This window comes from Furipterus horrens, unplaced genomic scaffold, assembly GCF_987537825.1.
Source record: "Furipterus horrens unplaced genomic scaffold, mFurHor1.1.pri manual_scaffold_13, whole genome shotgun sequence".
In the NCBI taxonomy this organism is placed as follows: domain Eukaryota; kingdom Metazoa; phylum Chordata; class Mammalia; order Chiroptera; family Furipteridae; genus Furipterus; species Furipterus horrens.
In genome coordinates this window covers 44,450,621-44,470,190 of record NW_028327183.1, presented here as the reverse complement: position 1 = coordinate 44,470,190, position 19,570 = coordinate 44,450,621, and the positions used below count along the sequence as shown (strand labels likewise).

Here is a 19,570-nt window from a genome sequence, read left to right as displayed (position 1 = left end):
GCCCCCCACGCCTGGCTCTACCTCCCCCTGTCTCCGCTCCCCTACCCTTCATAGACCCCTCCTCAAAAACCAGAACCGTCAGAGCCAGAAGGGGCCCAGGACGTCACACAGCCCCACTTCACAGGTAAGGAAACTGAGGCCAGCCAGTACAGTCACGACCACCAGCACTTCCGGGGCAGAACTGGATGCCACAACCACCAGCATTTCTGGGGGGCAGAGGTGGGTGCCTCGCACATGTCTTCGCCTCTCACCCCATCCGAGAAAGCGGTGAGGTGTGGCAGGGGCCGCAGGGCAGAGCCGGCCTGGAGCCAGAGCACCGCCTGCCCCTGGGGTGCCCCGGAGTGTGACGGTCAAGTGCTTGTCGCAGGCACAGGCCAGGCGCTGAACCAGTGGCCTCGGGCGCACGTCTTCCCCGCCCTGTGCTTCCACCTCCCTCCTATAAACGGGGCGCAGACAGCAGGGCTGCCGGGAGGCACTGATGGGACGACGCATGTGGCCCAGGGCAGGGCACCCAAGAAATGCTCCGGGATGTCAAGGGCATTGTTTTCACTGTCATGGCAACCACCTGCACCCACACCACACTGCTGGGCTCAGGCCAAGGCGGACATCACTATCACTCACAGCACCCGTTACCCACGAGCGCGGGACCCTTCCCCCGGCAGCACAGGCAAGGGGAGGAGACGGCCCATGAAGGAGGCCTGTCCCCAGGCCACCCGCAGGACCCTGCTCCTTGCTCGTGCTGCTCTTGTCTAAGGGGCTCCGGGCAAGTGGCAGGCAGCAGAGGGCCCAGCTGCCCGCCCCTCCCCGCCTGGCAGGCCCACACACGCACCTGGCGATGAATCGGGCTTCTGAGTGGCGGCAGGCGACAAAGAGGCCTTTGATGATGTCCATCTTCTTGGCTGTGGACTGAAGGGGGGGAGGGAGGTGGCAGAGCAGTCAGGGCCTGGGGAAGGGAAGGGACCACACCTCCTCCCAGACATCCCGCGGCCACCCTTGGAGCACCTGCACCCACTTGCACCCCGTTTCCCAACCCGCCACCCCAGCCCCATGCTCAGTAGAAAGGGCCTCCCTCCCTCCCTGGCTTCATTCAGCAAATAATTACAGATCCTGTCACACAGCAGGCACTAGATGAAATGCCAGAATGTCAAGAGGTTCCCACTGTCTTGAGTGAGAAGGAGCAAAGGCAGCTCGCCCCCCACCCCCCGGCAGAACGGAAGCCACCCAGCCCCGAACAGTCTAACCAGACACCCACGGGCCACAGGCACGGCCCTAGGTCCCCAAGGCGAGGAGCAGAGGGCCTGGGGTCCTGGGCAGGCTGACCCGCCCCACTCACAGCGCTGCCCGTGAGCCGGGCGATGTCTCGGAATCGGGCAAAGACCCCGGAGGCGGTGAGGGCGGGCGGGGGCAGCATGAGTCTCTGGGTGCTGCGGCTGTTCTCGGCCACCAGCCCTACATCACCCTTCTCGGCTGCCTCGGCCCGGACAGCCTCGAGCTGCCGACCTGGGGGACAGAGGGTGGGGAGCAGGGTAAGGCATGTGGTTGCACGCCCACTTTCTCTGGCAGCCGGGATGCATCTTCTCCAGCTACGCGTGCATAGGGCAAGCCCCCTGACCTCCCCGTCCCTAGTGCCCACCACTGATGAAACGGCTCATTAAACATCTGTCTCCCATTACACCAGGGGTAAGGGGCCATTCAGACGCTCACAGGAGTAGAGTGAGCGGTAGGATGAACAGGTCTACACTAGGGGAGATGTCTGGTGTCGGGGTGTAGATGGGACTCACAGCCACAGGGCAGGATGAGATCACCAGGGAGCAAGTGGAGGCAGAGAAGGTGCCAAGGGGACCCTTCGTCTGCCTCCTCACTGGTCACAAACACCCTCCAGTAGTGACCAATAGGCCTTCGCTTTTTAAATTGTTACTCTTTTTTTAATTTAAAGTATATTTTATTATGTTGTTACAGCTGTCCCAATTTTTTCCCCTTTGCTCCCCTCTGCCCAGTACCCCCCTTCCCTCCAGCCGTTCTGCCCCACCTTAGTTCATGTCCATGGGTCATATATATAAGTTCCTTGGCTTCACCCTGTCTTATATTATTCTTAACCTCCCCCTGTCTATTTTGTACCAATTAAGTTTCTTAATCCCTGCGCCGTTTCCCCATTTCTGCCCCTCCCAGCTGATAACCCTCCAAATGATCCCCATATCTATGATTCTGTCCCTATTCTGGTTTGCTTAGTTGGATTTTGGTTTTTTTTTAGATTCAATTGTTGACAGTTGTGAGCTTGTTGTCATTTTAATGTTCATAATTTTTATCTTTCTCTTAAATAAGTCCCTTTGACATTTCATATAATAATGGCTTAGTGATGATGAGCTCCTTTAGCTTTCTCTTGTCTGGGAAGCACTTTATCTGCCCTTCCATTCTAAATGAAAGCTTTGCTGGATATAGTAATCCTGGTTGTAGGTCCTTGCTTTTCATCACATTGAATACTTCTTGCCAGTCCCTTCTTGCCTACAAAGTTTCTTTTGAGAAATCAGCTGACAGTCTTATAGGCACCCCTTTGTAGGTAACTCTCTGCTTTCTTCTTGCTGCTTTTAAGATTCTCTCTTTATTTTTAACCTTTGGCATTTTAATGATGATGTGCCTGGTGTGGTCCTCTTTGGGTCTAGCTTGTGTGGGACTCTCTGTGCTTCCTGAACTTGTATGTATTTCCTTCGCCAAATTTGGGAGGTTTTCCTTTATTGTTTTCTCACATAAGTTTACAATTTCTTGCTCTTCCTCTTCTTCTGGCACCCTTATGATTCGGATGTTGGCACGTTTGAAGGTGTCCCAGAGGTTCCTAAGCCCCTCATTTTTTTCAATTCTTGTTTCTTCATTCTGTACTGGTTGACTGTTTATCTCTTCCTTATGTTCCAAATCATTGATTTCAACCTGTTTCCTTCCCTTCACCATTGGTTTTGTGTGGATTTTCCTTCGTTTCACTTAGCATAGCCTTCACTTCTTCCCTTATATGTTTGCCATACTTAAGAATATCTGTCAAGCCTGTGAGCATCTTTATCACCAGTGTTTTGAATTCTGCATCTGTTAGGTTGTTTACCTCCCCATCGCTTAGTTTTCCCACTGGAACCGTGATCTGTTCCCTCTTTTGGGCCATACTTCTCTGTCTTCTCATCTTGACAGGCTCCTGTGTTTGTTTGCCTCTGTCTTAGGTAGAGCTGTCGCAGCTGTTACTGTAAGGGGTGGAGTCTTAGGTATGCGTCAGTAAGGGCGACAGGTTTCACAGACGTTGTGGAGCTGTGGTGGGGGAGGGGTCTGAGAGGGAACAATGCTGCTTGCTCATCAGCACTTGCCCCTTTTCCAGGCACTTCTCCCACTTCTGTATGGGACTGGTGCCCCTCTAGCTGCTGCCCTGGCTGTCGTTCCAGAGTGGGTGGGTCTGTGGACATTGTAGGACCGTGGGAGCCTTTTAAACAAGCAGACTCTGCTGAGACACCAGCAGTTTCTTCCTCCGTCCCAGCCCCTACTGGTCTGCACAGTCACCCGGCGCTGGGACTGTGAGGTGCATGGTCTGGTGCTGGGAGTGCTCCCCAGGTGTCCCACCTGACTTTTAAAAATGTGTGACTGTGCTTTCCGCTGGCCTGCTGCTGCCCCCACTATTGCAGCCACCACACCGCATCCTGCCCGCCCCGGCTCCGCCCCTCCTGCCTGTCTGGATGAGTATTTCTTCTTTATATCTTTGTTTGCTGGACTTCCATGCAGCTTGATTTTCTGGAACTTCTGGTCGTCTCTAGTTTTGAGGTAGTTGTGTTCCTTCTTAGCTGTGGAGGGAGATGCAGCGTGTCTGTCTAGGCCTCCTTCTTGGCCAGAAGTTGTTACTCTTACTTCCTGAAGTCACCGACTCAAATACCCCGGACGTGTTCTGGCCTCACTCTCTGCCCTGACTGGGCCCCACAGGCGCCCCCCGCTGTAAGAGCAGGGGGCTGGGAAATGGAGACTCACGTTCTCACAATGGCTGTGGCTGACCTTCCGGAGCCATGAGAACAACCATCCTGCCACCACGCTACAAGGCGGGAGCAGGGCCGGTGCCTCGCCCAGCAGCGCCCCAGGGCTGAGGCCGCCCCGCCCTCCTGTGCTCCATCCTCAGCGCTAAGGTACTTTGGGTCGCTCTTTTCTAGTCTGAAAAGAAACGCCGCCATTCCAACATGCGGTCCTAACTCGCACACAAGGCAGAGAGGGGCAGTAGTGCATCAGGAAAGGGCGTGCGTTTCCGTCTCAGGCTGCTTGGCTACTGCCCTGGAGGATGGGAAGAGGCAGAGAGAAGTGGTCGGGCCTTGGGTCTGGACGGGGAATTGCCCAAAAGGGGCAGCCCAGTGTGAGCCTTCAGCCCCGTGTGACGCGGAGATGTGCACTGTCAATGGTGACAGCATTTCCAAAATGCTGACCAACTCTCAACAAACCTGCGGCTGGGCAGGCACTGGGGTCACTGGGGGACGCTTGGGTACGAGCGCTGATGTGCAAAGGACGGGGTGCCCCACTCCTGGCGGCCCACAGACACAGGCCCGAGCAGAAATGACACTCCTCCCCTGAATAGGCTGCCCCTCACCACTGTCCTGTCCTGGGGCTGGTTCCATCGTGCACCAAGTCATCAAGCAGGGTGCCCGGACCCCTGAACCCCGCAGGTCCCTCTTGCCCCATCCCTTTCCACTCCTGCCCTCTCCTCTGCTGCCTGCAGTCCTGGCCCCAGCGCCGGCTCCCTGGACCCCCAGTTTCCTGTCCGTCCTCCACACAGGCTCACAGCTGCCCCTGCCCGCGCCCGCTCACGACCCTGCTGTGGCGCCCCAACTCCCTCACCACAAACACCAAGCATGGGACACCCTTGGCCGGCAGGCCAGCCCCCCGCACACATCGCCAGCCTCTCTGTCACCACTGGGTTTCAGTCCTGCAGGCCACCAGCTCCACACACACACCTTTCTTTCCTCATCTCCCCGGGGCCCCTCCTGGCTCTACTGCTCAGCCCCTTAGGACCTCCACTACCTCCCTAAGCCCTGACCCTTGGGCTCTGAGCTGACGCATGTTTCCCCAGCCTCCAGCCCCCTCACCTGAATCGCACCCCACTCCGCACCGGGCCCCGCCAGGCCCCCCTCCGAGCCCCACTCTATCTCTCAGACCCTCCCCACCTCTCCGCCGTCTCCATGCCCCACTCCTGCTGGAACTTCCAACATAGCCCCCGTTACCTGTGGCCTGGGCCACTGCCTTGAGAAGGACCCCGTCCCCAACGCCAAGCTCCAGGCCCTGCTGGGGTGGCCCGAGGCAGTTGAGACTGAGGTAGAGGATGGGGAGGAGGTCTGGAGGCGACAGGGCCACCACAGAGCGAAGCAAGTTGCTCAGCGTCTCCACCATCCGCAGCCTGGAAAAGGGAGCGACTGCCAGGCCAGGGACAGAACGGACAGCGCCCGCCCCGGCCCGGCCGCGCCAGCCTGAGGGATTACCGAGCAGACACCTCCTCGATCTTCTCAAATGTCCGGGCCACGGCCAGGTAAGGGACCCTGGGGAAGGAAAGGAGACACAGAGCGGCGTGTCTAACCCACGCTGACCCGCCACCCACCGGCCTCCCCGGGGACAGCCTTGCTCACACCCAAATGCATGCCCACCCGTAATCCCGCCTGCTCCCCAGGGCTTTCTCTCTGTCCCCTTCAATGCTGCCAACTGTGTCCCCGAAACAGAGGAGACAGCTGACAGTGACAGCCTCCTGCAGAGACAGGCAGCAGTCAGGCAGTGCGGGGGCGGGGGGAGCCTCACTTCTGGCCCTGCTCCCAGCAGGCGTCATGCAGGGGATGGTAGCTGTTCTTGGCGGGGTTGTAGCTGGATGGGTCCGGCAGGCTGCAGAGGCAGAAGGGAGATCAGATCAGGTAGGTGGTTGGGCCCAGGGGAACCTTTCCTCCAACGCGTATTTACTGCGCACCTACTGCGGGCCAGGCACTGTTCTAGGCGTGGAAGCAAATGAAAAAGTAAATAAATAAAATTTGTTAATCTGGAGCTCACATCCGAGTGGGAGAGTCTCAGGGGGAGAACATATAAATAAGTTTAGACATTAGAAAAAAAAGTTTCAGAAAACAACATAAAACCGAGTAGAGGAAGAAAGCAGGATGGCAGATGCTACTTCAGAGGGTGGTTGGGGAAGGCCTGGGAGGAGATCTCTGGGCAGAATGGCAGAGGCATTAGCATTCCAGGCAGAGAACCAGTGGGTGCAAAGGCCCTGAGGTAGAGACACGCTCAATATGACTGAGGAACAGAAGGGGGGTGGGCGCGGTTCTAGTGGAGCAGCATGACGTGAAGGTTTTAGAGACTGCTCTAAGAGGCCTCTCAACCGGCCCCTCTCTCACCTACTCTGGGTGGGCAGCAAGAGGGGCGTCACTGGGTGCCACACAGTGCCTGGTACTGTACTACGGCTGTTAGCAATCCGCCCTGCAGGTAGGGACTCTTCTACGTTTTCCAGAGCAGGAAACGGGCACAGAGTGGTCACGCGGCTCACCCCGGTCACACAGCTGGGAAGCAGCGGGGCTCCGCAAACTGCTCTGAACCGTCACAATGTCAAAGCCTCACGCTGACCCCGTCAGAGCCACCACAGCCCAGGCTGCATCACCAACCAGCTGTGTCACCTGAGGAAGCGGCTTCCCATCCCCGTCCCAAACCAGGGTCTCCACTGAGAGTCCTACCACATGTTGTCACGAGGGTGAAGGAAGAAATTAGGGTGAGGGTTCCCACTCCCTGGTGCACTGTGTGGGGACATTTTAAAAACAACAGTGACTCTCCAGCCCTAGGCCTATACCTATACCAAAACTGGGGGGGAACCAAAGGGTCCATGAGACTCGGGATTTATTCAGCTTCTCGGCTGATTCGTTTGCAGACCGGACTGTGGAAGGCTGAGCTGGACGGAGCAGGTGCAGGGCTGTGCTCAGTGACATGTACGGACTGAGCGCTTAATGAGTGGCAGGCGTCCTGGTTGCTTCTGTTGTTACTACAACAAGAGGCAGCGGAGCACGGTGGGTGAGAAATTCTACAGCCAGACTGCCTGGTTCAAACCCACTCTGCCACACTCCATGTCTGCGACCTAGGCAAGGCACTAAAATCAAATAATAGCTGCTATAAACTTGCTGAGCTTGGCCATAGCCAAACCCTAGTCTAAATGCTTCAAACCCTCAGGAGACTGGCAAAGAAAGGCTAAGTCACTTTCCAGAGGTCACAGAGCTGGCAAAGGGGGAGCTGGGACTTCTAACCACTGCACAGTACTGTCCTGCCTCCACGCCTCACTTTCCTCGTCTGTGAAATGGGGCTGCCAACAGAATCTACACACAAGGGTGTCATGAGGCACACTGCCTAGGGCCTGGGACATGGTTCACAGTGGATGTGAACTTTCTGCTACCGATCCGCCCCCATCTGTTGCAGGCCTGGCCTCAGCACCCCCTCCCCACGGGACCTGAGGAAGCAGAACCAACCTCCCCAGGCTGGTCGTTTCCCCCAATGCCTATGAAATGGCTAAAGCACCCCCTTCCTCCACAGGACGACTGCAAAGATGAGCGAGGCCTTCAGCACGGCCCCTGACACAGCAGGCGTAAAAGAAAAGGAGGGGACAACAGAGCAGTAACACGCGGACACGCTGCCATTTCATCTCACTGAGGCACAAAACGGACACTAGGCATCCCCAAAGCATTTCTTATCAGTATAATTAAAGCTGAAAACTTTCTGTGATTCCCCGTCTCCCTTTCTGGGGGCCTACACTAAAATCCAGGAGATTCTGGACTCACTGCACAAGGCTTTTCAGTCCACTGTCCTCTCTGCTCCGCGGCAGACACTGACTCACCCCTTGGGCTCCCCCTTTCTTGGGGTGCCAGATACCGCTTCGTTCACTTCTTTTTTGATCGTGGGCTTCCGGGGGGCTGGAAAGGAAGCGGGAGGAGATGAATTGGACTTTCTGACTCGCAGGAAGGCCAATGGGTTTGCAGCTCTGTGCAGAAAGGCCCACCCACTCGCCCCTGCACCACCCAGGGGAGGGGAGGCGGGAGGAGACACTCACTGAAGAAACTGCTGAGCACCTTGGGAGCTCTGGGGGGAGGCTGAGCCTGGTCCTTGTCCCGGGCCTCCGGCTCCAACCTGCTTTCTGTCGGGGCCTCTGGTTCTAAAGTGAAAGGGCAGATGGTGAGGGCGCAAACTGTTTCCACCCAGAGCCTTTTTAGGTATTTTTTTTAAGTATAGTTTATTGATTATATTGTTATAATAGTTCCAATCTTTTCCCCCTGAGCCTTTTTAGTTTTTAACCGCAAGGTTATTCTGACCCTACAGAGGGAAAACCTAACCAATCCTGCCCTTTTCCTCTCCCCAGCATAGTGTTGTGTCTTATGCTTTTTTGTTAGTATTAACTCACGGAATTTCAGCATTTGGCCTGAACCTGGAGACGTAGGAAAGTGGTAAAAACAAGTCTTGGACAATGAGAAAAAAACGCCCCTGCTTCTGCAGCAGCAGAACATCAGGTACCGCTCTGCAGCCTAAAACTGACCCCACGGTATTCTTTCTAATGCAGGCATCTCACGGACCCTGGATAGCAGGGATAGTTCGGGTGCTTGAGGGAAACATTAACCTCCAAAATCCTGCAACTCAGCTTGGCTAACTAAAAAAATTATTGCTCAGCCCTGACTGCTGTGGCTCAGTGGATTTAGCACTGGTCTGCAAACCAAAAGGTCATTGGTTCGATTCCTAGTCAGGTCACATGCCTGGGGTGCCAGCCAGGTCCCCAGTTGGGGGCATGTGAGAGGCAACCGCACATCGATGTTTCTCTCCCTCTTTTTCTCCCTCCCTTACACACTCTCTCTAAAGATAAATAAATACAATATTAAAAAGAAATCATTGCTCAATTAGTTACACTTAGTACCCATGATTTCTGGAAGATATATTTTGTTGGAAGATGACTGGCTCTTCCTTTTTTTCTCGCATGCATGCAGAAAAATAACAATCACAAAACCTACAATTCTCCAGAATTCACATTTAAACAGCACATTTGAGAATCAACGTCTCATTTATGTGAATTGTCCTCCAGACATCTGACCCCAAAACCAGAGATGGAGCTGCAGGGTGAAGAGGATCTGAAACTCACTGTAGGTGTCTTGGGGCTCAGAGGGTGTCAGCGGTGGGTCCCCCTCATCTGCATCATCCTCTTTGGCTCCTTCCGGCTCTGGGACACTTTCTGTTGGGGTCTCTGCTTCTGATGACAGAGAATTGAGATGGCAAAAAGTCACTTTGACCTCTAAGAACATTTCTACTCCCAAGACACTCTGCCCATTTGTTCTTTCTTGAGACAATCAGGTGTGTCTGTCAAGTGACGGGAGGTGGGGCCTCCGAGGGAACCCCACCCCGGTGTTTGCCTGTGCAGCGAGCAAAGCCAGACTCTTCTTACAATTATTTTAGAATTACTCACCACAGAATAAGAGTTGTATATGATAATTCATTATGGATTAGAACAACAGTTTTAAAAACTAACCGGAAAAAATCATACATCCAATAAAAATTGCATAAACTAACCTGGGAAAAATTTATCTTAGCTGAGAGGCCTCCTACCCCCCCACACCCCTGGACACTGAAAATTTATAGTAAAATGTGTTACTGACTAAAAATTGCCAAAGAAATCTCCACCAGATTCAAATCTCTCCTGGGAAAGATGAGCCTAATAAAGACTTTCACAGCTGTGTCTCCCACGTGTCACCAAAACGCAGGGAGCTCACAGGGACAGAGCAGCAGGACGTGAGACCAGTACTGTATCAACTACCGGCATTTTAGTTTGCAGTATCGGGTCACGGTCCTTGCAGCCTCTGATGCTGTATTTCTGCACAGCTGGGCTTGCACTGGTCGCTGTGAGGAAAACCAAGCACTGTACAAAAGCCAGCGTGGGAACGGGAAGTAAGGGTGGAGGTCTGCAACGGGGTTCCCGTCTGAGATGGTGCGGCACCCAGGAAACATCCCGTTCGTAAGTAATGGTGATTATTTAAGAAGAAAATAGAAACATTAAGTTTCCTTTCAGTGCACACGTATTATTTTCTTCACGCTCCTGGAGCATAAGCAGTGGTTGGGATATCGCTGCTCAGTCCCTGGAGCTGGTGCGGTACCGGCGCAGCGGCACGGTAAAAACACGACTAGACACTGAGGGCACTTGAAAGTGTGGGGGCCGCTGCTTCCTGGTAAAATTCATAAGGAATCATTTAGAGAAACATTTCCAAAAAGTGAAGATAAAAATGGAAAACTGCAAATGAACACTCAATGGAGGACTTGGGTGGGCGGGGCTGGCCGAGCGGGCGGGGACCCCGAAGCAACCTCAGAGCCGAGGGGGTGCAGGCGTCCCCGAGGTGAGCACAGACGGCCTGCCCCCCCGACAACACCGTGGGCAATCCCACCACTGCGCCGTGCACCGCCCTCACGCACAGCTTCGCCTTGAAGGCCCCGAGCACCATGCGTGATGTGGACCCCCAGAATGACCTCACCTTCCTTCAAATTCACGCCAAGAAAAACGAAATTCTCTTTGCACCAGATAAAGACTATTTCCTGACTGTGACTCCGAATCCAACTGAACAAGCCCCTCTCTTGGCTCCACGTGTCATTCCTTAATTTAGTGTCCCCCGAGAACAACAGTGTTAATCGTGTCACCTGAATGGCAGGCAGGACTCCCCTTAGAGCCCATGCAGACCCATCGCTGACCAGGGTGCGCTGCAGCTCCCCCATCCCACCAAAGCCACCCCCCCTCCCGGCCAGGAGGGCCCCCTTTCCCCAGGTCCAGGTTTTGCAGCAAGAGCTTGTGTGAGGCCCACACCCTGCTTCCTTCTGACCTCGAGTTCACTCTGTTGCCCTTGGAAAAGCCTTTTTTCCCCTCTAACTAAAAATAACTGAAACTCGCAAAACAGGAAAAAGAAAACTAAATGGAGACAAATGACCGTATTCCCCAAACGCTCTCTTGATAAAAATCCCTGTGTGGGTGTGCAAGTCCGGCAGACGTACTTACATCCTCGGACACAGTTATCACATCAGTGGGATCCCAGCACCGTGTCCCCTCAGACAGACCCCCGCCCTTCCACCCTCCACACAGACACACACACACACACTTCACAGACACACACACACACTCCAGCACACCCTCCGCAAAGACACACACACTCTAGTGCGCGCGCACACACTCCACACAGAAACACACACACGCACACACACCGGGGCCTCACCTTCTTCCACCCTCTTCCTCTTGGCTTCTCTGTCCTTGTCCGTGCTGTGCTCTTCCAGGACATCCTGAATCGTCCGTTTAGAAAGCTGCTTCCGAGCTGGGAAGGCAAAGGCCGCGGTGTGGCCGACTCCCGGGCTAATCCGCCGCCGCCCCAGTGAGCCAGCAGCTCGCCCACCCCTCTACCCACCACCACGGGGACCCTGAAAAGGCTCTGGGGGCCCTCCCTTCTGCTGCCCACAGCCGCTGCCCCGGTGCGGGCCTCGTTCTTCGAGCTCTGCTGCCTCCCGGCTGTGTGACCATGAGCAGGTTACTTAGCCTCTCTGTGCCTCACCCTCCCACACCCTCAGAAACCGCCCCCGAAGTAAGCAATGCTGTGACCGGGGCGGCCCGGCCCGACAGCAGCGGGTGCTCCCCGCGCTCCGCCAGCACCCCGTGCCTGCACAGGGTTTCCAGAACCTCAGGAGCCTGGAAACGGCAGCGAATCAACAGGCCCTGGGAGTTCCTCTCACCCAACGACTGAGGGGCGCTAGTGTATAAGCAGCCCAGCTCCTCGCACTTCCGGTGGACAGTTCTGAACACACAGGGAGGCTGTGTCCCAGGGCTTCCCCAAGGAAACGGAACTTCCGCTGCGCCCCCGGCAGCCGAGCTGAGAACACATCTTTTACTGGCCGACTCCCCTTCCCTGAATCTGTCTCCGCCTCACCTCCTGCCTCCCCAAGAAATGATTTGCCCTTGAATCCTTGTTTCAGAGCTTCAGAGCCTGTTTCTAGAAGATTCCAGAATGAGATACTACCACACGGTGAGGACAAGGCAGCTCTAATGATTTTCATTAACGCTCACATTCTCCCTGGTCTCCTGGCTCCTTCCCATGACCCAAGCGGGCCTGCTATCCGCCGTGGCTGGGATTCTCCCCCCTCTGCTCAGAAGCCGCCCCCATTCCCCCCCCCCCGCCCCAGGATAAAGCCTGTCTGAGGACCCGCTCCTCCCGCCGTCCCACAGCCTCTCCCCCCCTGACCTTCTAACTCCCCACGCCACGTGACCCCCCTTCCTGCCAGCGCCACTGAACTGCTGCTGTTCCCAAGCACGCCACGCTGTCACACTTCAGGGCCGCTGCACATGCTGCTTAGTGGTCATTTGGGACAGAGCTCAGATGTCACTTCCCTAGAACGAATCCCCTGGTACACCCCAGAGCCAACGTTAGGGTCAGCCCTAACGTCGGGATTTTATCACGACCGCCTCCTCTGCAGGCCTGACCCACCCCCCGTGGCCCCCAGCACCCGTGCACGGCCCGCCGGCAGCCAGCCCCCACGCTCCTCCCTAGCTGCTCTCTCCACTCGTCCCCCAGCTCCCTCTGCGCTGTGTTCCCAGGAACACCGAAATGTGCGGGCTCTCCGAACACGCCACGCTGTTCCGCCCGAGGCCTCTGCATGTGCCATTCTTGGCCGCAACACCTCCCACTGCCCTTTCTCAGCTCGGCGAACCCTGACCCGTGTCCAGGTCACGTGTTCCCGTCTGGCTCAGCTCTGCGCTCCCACGGCGCCCTCGCCACCGCTATTATTTCTCACCCACACCCCCCCAGTGGAAACAGACGGCAAGCCTCACACATCACCTTAAGTTTTCTGGTATCTACGCCGAAAAGAGGGAAAAGGACAGGTGAGTCATGTCGTTTGCCCAAAGTCACACAGTCAGTGGGGCGGGGGGGGGGGGGGGGGGGCGCGGCTATGCTCTCAACCACATGCTAAGCTCGGAGCTGTCCTGAGGACACCGCCCGGCACGGAGATCCGAGTGGGGACAAGGACAGGCGGCTCAAAGGCCAGGGCCTGTGTGCCCTCACCAGTGCGACGCTTCGGGATCCCCGACGGGGAGATGCGCACTGGAGACCTGCTCCTGGGCAGCGTGACAGCACCGGGAGAGGCCACGTGTGGAGAGTCGGGAACAGGCTTCTGGAAGGGGAAAGGAAGAGCAGTTAGAGGGAGGGAGGCGGGGAGCACCCAGCTCTGTCACTTCCCAAGCAGCTGGGCGCGGAGGAATTCCTGGCCTCTCTTTGTCTGCGCCTCCCCACCTGTCCGGGTCCCTCGTCCTAGCCCCAGGTCAGGCCACGTCCTCTCTTCCCAGGGCCATTACTCCACCCTCCCGTGCGGCTCAAAGTCCCAGATTCTCCCCATAACGGACACTAACAACGACTCTCTTTGCTCGAAAGCAACAGAATCTTTGATTTTTAGCTAGGCATGTGATGGCCCAACTAAAGACGACACTTCCCAGCCCCCTTGGCAGCGCGTGTGGCCACGTCCCTCAGTACTGCACCAGGCAGTGCCAGGGAAACGACATGCGCTTCGCTTACTGGACAGTGGAGCGTCCTCTTCTCCCAGTGCAGCTACTCACGTGGACAAGGGCACCCAGGCACCGCGAGCAAGGGCAGAGAAGCAGCCTGGCCCTCACGCTGCGAGGCTGCCACACTAAACCTGGACCCTGTGTGCTCGTTAGAGACCGAGAGATTCCCACCTTGCTTAAGCCGCTGCTATTTGTGCCTTGGTTTCAGCTAATCACTGATCCTCTCACAGGGCCCTGTGCCGGGAATGAAGGGCCTGCCCTCTGCCCCCATCCGCCCTCCCTGCGGCGCTGGGACTCTGCAAACGCCGTTGCTGCTCTGCGTCAGGCAGGGGCAGCACAGGGGGCTGGAGGGGTCTGCAGGAGCTGCATCCAGTCCCCGGGTATTTGTAACCCCTGCTGGGCCTGACACGCGGTGCCCCAAAGACACTGGCGGCCTCTGCCGAGGGCCCCTTCCTCAAAGATCTGAGCCCCAAGCCCACAGGGCGCCACCTCCAAACTCTGAGCACCCAGCACCCGCCAGCCAGCGTCTCCACCGGGAAGGCCTGAATTTCAGCTCCACAGTGGTAGCTGCACCCTGCAATTGCAACCTTTGCAATCAATGACTTAAAAGTTCTCTTTTCACCTCTAGTTAATAACGGCAGACCTACTTGACAATTCTTTATATTAAACTCTTCAAATCACTCATGTGGTTTCTGTCTCCCGTTTGGACCCCGATAGATAAAGGTCCCAAAGGGATGTTTCAAATGCTGCCCAGGAGCCCACGCTCCCTCTGTCCCTCTCCTGCTCAAAAGCCTTCCATGGCTCCCCAGCAACCTCAGCCAAGTTCAAGCTCCTAAAAAGTCCCTCTTCTTATCCCCAGGGTCTGTGAAGGTCTGATTACACAGTAAAGGGCAGTTCAGGCTTCAGGGGAATTAAGGTTGTTAATCAGCTGCCTTTAAGACCGGGAGATGATCCTGGATTATCCGGGTGGGCCCAATACTACCTCAGGGGCCTCAAAAGTGGAAGAGGGAGGCAGGGGCAATGTGACTATAGAAGAGAGGCAGAGCTGTCTTTGCAAATGAAGAAAAGGTGGCCTTTAGCCCTGGCTGGTGTGGCTCAGTGGATTGAATCACTGGTTCGATTCCCAGTCAGGACACATGCCTAGGTTACCGGCTGGGTCCCTGGTTGGGGGTGTGCAAGGGGCTGCCCATTGATGTATCTCTAGCCCATTGATGTTTCTCACCCTCTCTTCCCCTCTAAAAGTAAATAAATAAAATCTTTTAAGAAAGAAAGAAAGGGTGACCTCTAGAAGCTGGAAAGGGCAGGGAGATGGATTCTCCCCTCAAGCCCCAGGAACACAGCCCTGCCAACACAGGCTCCTGGCCTCCAGAACTGTGACCTAATAACACATTTACATGAGTTTAAGTCCTTTAGGCCATTGTGGCAGCAAATGGGAAACAAATACAAGTAATCAGGGAAGGTTTCATTGCGCTGACATTTGAGCAAAGCCCTGAGGAAAGTGAGGGATTGATGGGCCCGCGTGTAACCTGGGGGAAGAGGTTCGGGCAGGGAACAGAGCCTGTGTGAGACGGGGCAGAGCAAGCCACGGGAGAGCTGCAGGAGGGGAGGGGGAGGGCCCTCACCAGGGCCTGGTCTCCGTAAAGGCCAGCTTTGGCCTGAGCTGCCAACCTGGGGGGTTTAAGCAGGACAGAGACAGGATCTGACTTCACCACCGACAGACTAAGAAGCACTGCACTCTGGACGTTACCACGGAGCCTGAAGAGGCATTAAATGACTTTTGAGAAGGAAAAGAGCCAGTGTGTGTGGAGCAGATGACACGCTGTCTGATAACAGGAGAGGCTGGACATCTCTTTGAGCGCTTCTTTTGTATTAGGCATTGTTCTCAGATCTGTAAGGTGAACTGATGTCTATCACCTCCCCAGTCACCCTGTGAGGCAGGTGCCACTGTGGGCTGCATATCACACATGAGGCAGCCTAGCTGCGTACCCCGGTCAGGGAGCCTGCTCAGGTCCCAGCACAGAGGCGGAATTAGGACCACGTGGACCTGCCCGACTGCTCCAAGGCACAACCACGAAGCCCCTCCATCTCCTGGGGCAAGTTTCCAGCGTCCTCCTGAGGAGCCGCTGCACTCAGTTCCAAAGGCTGATGGGAACTGTGGTTTCTTCCAGTAAAAATGGGCAGGCTGATGGGGACCTACCTGGCCTTTGGGGGGCGTGATGGCTTCGTCGTCCTCCTCCTCCTCCTCCCCTTCACTGCACAGGACCCGGGTGGCTCTCCTGCCTGGTCTCTTCACTGGAGACTCACTCTCAGGCACCAGTCTATTCCGCTCCTTCAGTGCCACTCTAGAAGGTGGGAAAGTGGGGGTGTTCCAGCTGGCAGCGTGTTTCAGCCAAACACTCCAGCTCCTTCACCATGTTTTATTCCCTTCCCTTCCTTTCGAGCATTGAGCGAACATTTTCTCGGGGCCCCTAAGCATTCCAATGTGCCAGTACTGTGATGGGTGATGTGCAGAGCAAGCAGAGTCCCTGCTTAGAGCAGAGAGTGGCCTCTGACACCCCTTTGGGAACCCTTTCAGTCATACAGGCCCCAGAGCTGTAGCTAGGTACACGGCCACTCAACAAGGGACTACACTTCCCAGCCTCCCCTGCTACTTAGGTATGGTCATTTAATGAGTTCTGACCAATAGAATGTAAGTGGCCATGATCGACAAGCAACTTGCTTTGATTATTTGTCCTCATGTTGGGTTAGCCCTGGAGCTTGGCCTTGCTGACCTGCTTTGACAATGCTCATGAGGACATGGCTTAGGGGCGGGAGAAAGGAAAAAATTTAGGTCCCAGGACAAACCTGCTAGTACAGAGCTGCCTGCCTGCCCTGTGCAGCCCAAATACTCCCCTGACACTGGCGCTGAGGAGCTCCCAGTCTGGTGAAGAACACGGGCACAGGCCATGAAAATACAGTGCAATGTGGAGGCGATCTCAGGTGCTGATTCCTACAGGTGTCTGCACTCCCAGAGCTCATGGTCTGGACAATGAGACCAACACACAGACAAACAACTCCCCAGGGAAGGCAGTGATAGCACATTCATTTTATGGAGCATCATCAAAAAGAATAAAGCAGCCTTGGCTGGTATGGTGGCTCAGTGGACTGAGCACTGGCCTGCAAACCAAAGGGTGGTTGGTTCGATTCCCAGTCAGGGCACATGCCCGGGTTACAGGCCAGGTCCCTGGCTGGGGGCGCAGAGGAGGCAACCACACATTGATGTTTCTCTCCCTCACTTTCTCTCTCTCTTCCCTTCTCTCTGGAAATAAAATCTTTAAAAAACTAAAAGAATAAAGCAGGTTTATACAAAGCATATGGAAAGGGTTTTAAGACATTTTTGGTGAGGAAAACAGCAGGTAATCAACAACTACATGGAGTGGCAGTTGATTTTATTAAATGCTAAAGCCACAGGACCTAGAACAGTGCCCGACACATAGAAGACACTCAACAGATAGTTATTGAGTAAATGAATACGGATCGTATGAGTCCATGAATGTAAAAAAGTGTTTGCCAATTGATGTATTTGCAACTTGCATATATAATAATCCAGCTTTGGTTATTTAAAAACAAAGGTGTATGTTACTGAGTATCTGGTATGTATTAGGCATGTGCCGGGTACTTGAGATAGAATAGTGACCAAAAATTGCAGTACTGCTGTACAATATGTAAGTATGAGAAACACTTATTCAACAAATATTGAGCACCTGTTATGTATTAGGTGCAAATATGTTTATAGGCATATTAAGGATACGCCTAAAATGGGTAAAAGTAGTTCCTCTAGAGTGAATATTGGAAAGACTTCGAAGTTTTTACTTTACCTACTTCTCTGAGTTGACATATTAACAATTACGAAGCATAATCCTACACAGAGGAATCCATGCTAGGGAAAAAAAGTCTGTACCCCATGCACTGGAGGACACACATACAGACCACCACAGCATAGACTGTTTGAGCCACAATTTGGTGACAACCTAAATATCCACCAGTAGGGAAAAGTCAGTAAGATGAAAAACCAAGCAGAAGGTAAAAAGGATAAGAATGAAAAAATCTGCGTCTTAATGTTGCTAAAGAAAGCAAGTTGAGGAATAACACACACAGTATAATCTTTAAAAAAACTTTTTAAAATATCTGACGCATATGCAGCACATACATAGCAATGTACATGCATAAGGGGCAGATTTGAAAATTGAGTGTTGAAAAAAAAAAAATGACTTGATTATTACCACTAACTGAACCAGTAAGTGAATGAAGCAGGCACTGTTCCACAAGTTGTATATGTGTTAACTCATTGAACCCACACAGAAAGCCTGACAGAGATCATGATACACTATTGCACACCAGGAAACTGGGACACAGGAAGTGAGGTTACGTGGTCAGGGTCCCACATTGGGGATGTGAACAAAATCTAGGTTGAATTTATGCTGGAGCAAACTGATTAGTGCAGGACGACCAAGTGACCCCAGCAGGGCCTCCCCATGGACTTGTGAGGTAGATGCTGGAGGAGAACATTGCTCTCATCTTCTTCGATGAGTTGGCATCAAAATGAGGCCAGAGGCCAGTGGCCAGCGTCTCTGCCTCTTGGAGGGATGTCTGCTCCAGAACGAAGCCAAGACGTGTGGAACAGAGCCCTGAAGCCAGCGCGGAGGCCCTGGATACAGCTGTGCCTGAAGCTGGCCACAACTTCGGACTTCCCAGTTACTGAAGCCAAAAATTCCCTTCGAGGTCTTGAGACATTCTGAGCCAAGTTTGTAACACTTGCAGCCGAGAGAGTAATGACTTATGAAGAAACAAATTCCCCACACCCCAGTCCCGTTACATACTTCGGAGGGGGCTCCATCCCTCTGATGCTGTTGGATGTCTCCTCTGGCTTCTTGGCTTTGCCCTCTGTCTTCGGGTGGAAAAATGACCTGGAGGAAGGCAGGAGGGAAGAAGGAAAACGGTAACAGCCCTGATAACCCCTCCGATCCACCATGTCCTCTGTGGCTTCTGACACCAGTTCCCATCCTAGCACGTAACAGATTTCAGACCACCCCCTTTGATAAGGAAACTGAAGCTCAGATAGAGGAGGCAACACTCTGCTTATTGTCCTGCCCTAAGTCAACCTGAGAGATACGACACATCCCCATTTTCGTTCAACAAGTTTTAACCGGATCACTTACTACGTGCCAGGGCCAGATGCGCTCCAGGCATCTCACCCCGTGAGAAAAATGCAGCCCAGGATCCGCGTGAGCCACCCTCTCCCAGGGCTGCCGGGTGGCTGTTCAGGTCTGGGTCTGTCTAAACCGGTCCCACCTCCTGGAAACAGCCCTCCACTTTCCTCCTCGAATGCCCCTCCCCCAAACCTCTCAGGGCCTGAGACCCACATGGGCCTGCCCTTTCACCCACTGCGGTGGGCACATGCCCCAGGCCTGGTCCCTCAGAGCCCTGCATCCCTGCGGCTGGGTCAGGGACCAGCACGAGGCCGATGAAACACGAGCCCAGACATCGCCGGAATGGCTGGGAGACAGACAGTCTCTTTCCGCTGGGACTAACTACGGTGCCGGAGCCCAAGGAATGAACCCTGCCAACACGACGCAACGTGGAAGAACACGGAGCTGAAAGATGAAGAGAGACAGATTCCCAGGGGCCGAGTTTTGGCAACTGGATCCAACTATTAACAGAAGATTTCGACTATACAAGCCAAGGAATCCCCTTTCTTCTTTTCCTGAAGGCAGCCTGCATTACCACAGGGCTTCCCAACCTCAGCATGTCTGCACGCCAGACCAGGCTGTGTTCTGCTGTCAGGGGCTGTCCTGTGCACCCAGGATGTTTAGCAGCAGGCCAGGCCTTTATCCCCTCTCGCCCCAGCTGTGACAACCAAGAACACCCCCAGACACTGCCAGATGCTCCCTGGGGGGCAAAACCACCGCTGACTGAGTACCACTGGGTTACGGTTTGCAAACCCTGCACCTAAAA

The 19,570-nt window shown here is 54.5% G+C and overlaps 1 protein-coding gene and 1 pseudogene across 1 annotated transcript in view; one reads left to right on the top strand and one right to left on the bottom strand.

Annotated features, from left to right (window-relative positions):
* LIG1 (DNA ligase 1) overlaps positions 1-19,570 on the bottom strand; it is a 34,581-nt gene that overhangs the window by 12,291 nt on the left and 2,720 nt on the right. The window contains exons 3-14 of the mRNA XM_090259648.1: positions 18,436-18,522; positions 15,774-15,918; positions 13,080-13,188; positions 11,247-11,342; positions 9,140-9,247; positions 8,066-8,167; positions 7,853-7,928; positions 5,791-5,871; positions 5,481-5,537; positions 5,226-5,398; positions 1,334-1,500; positions 830-906 (exon numbers count right to left, since the gene is read on the bottom strand). Coding sequence (XP_090115774.1) covers positions 830-906; positions 1,334-1,500; positions 5,226-5,398; positions 5,481-5,537; positions 5,791-5,871; positions 7,853-7,928; positions 8,066-8,167; positions 9,140-9,247; positions 11,247-11,342; positions 13,080-13,188; positions 15,774-15,918; positions 18,436-18,522 — 1,278 coding nt within the window. The remainder of the gene's footprint in view (positions 1-829; positions 907-1,333; positions 1,501-5,225; positions 5,399-5,480; positions 5,538-5,790; positions 5,872-7,852; positions 7,929-8,065; positions 8,168-9,139; positions 9,248-11,246; positions 11,343-13,079; positions 13,189-15,773; positions 15,919-18,435; positions 18,523-19,570) is intronic.
* On the top strand, positions 9,977-10,641 carry LOC149994895 (dynein light chain roadblock-type 1 pseudogene; annotated as a pseudogene).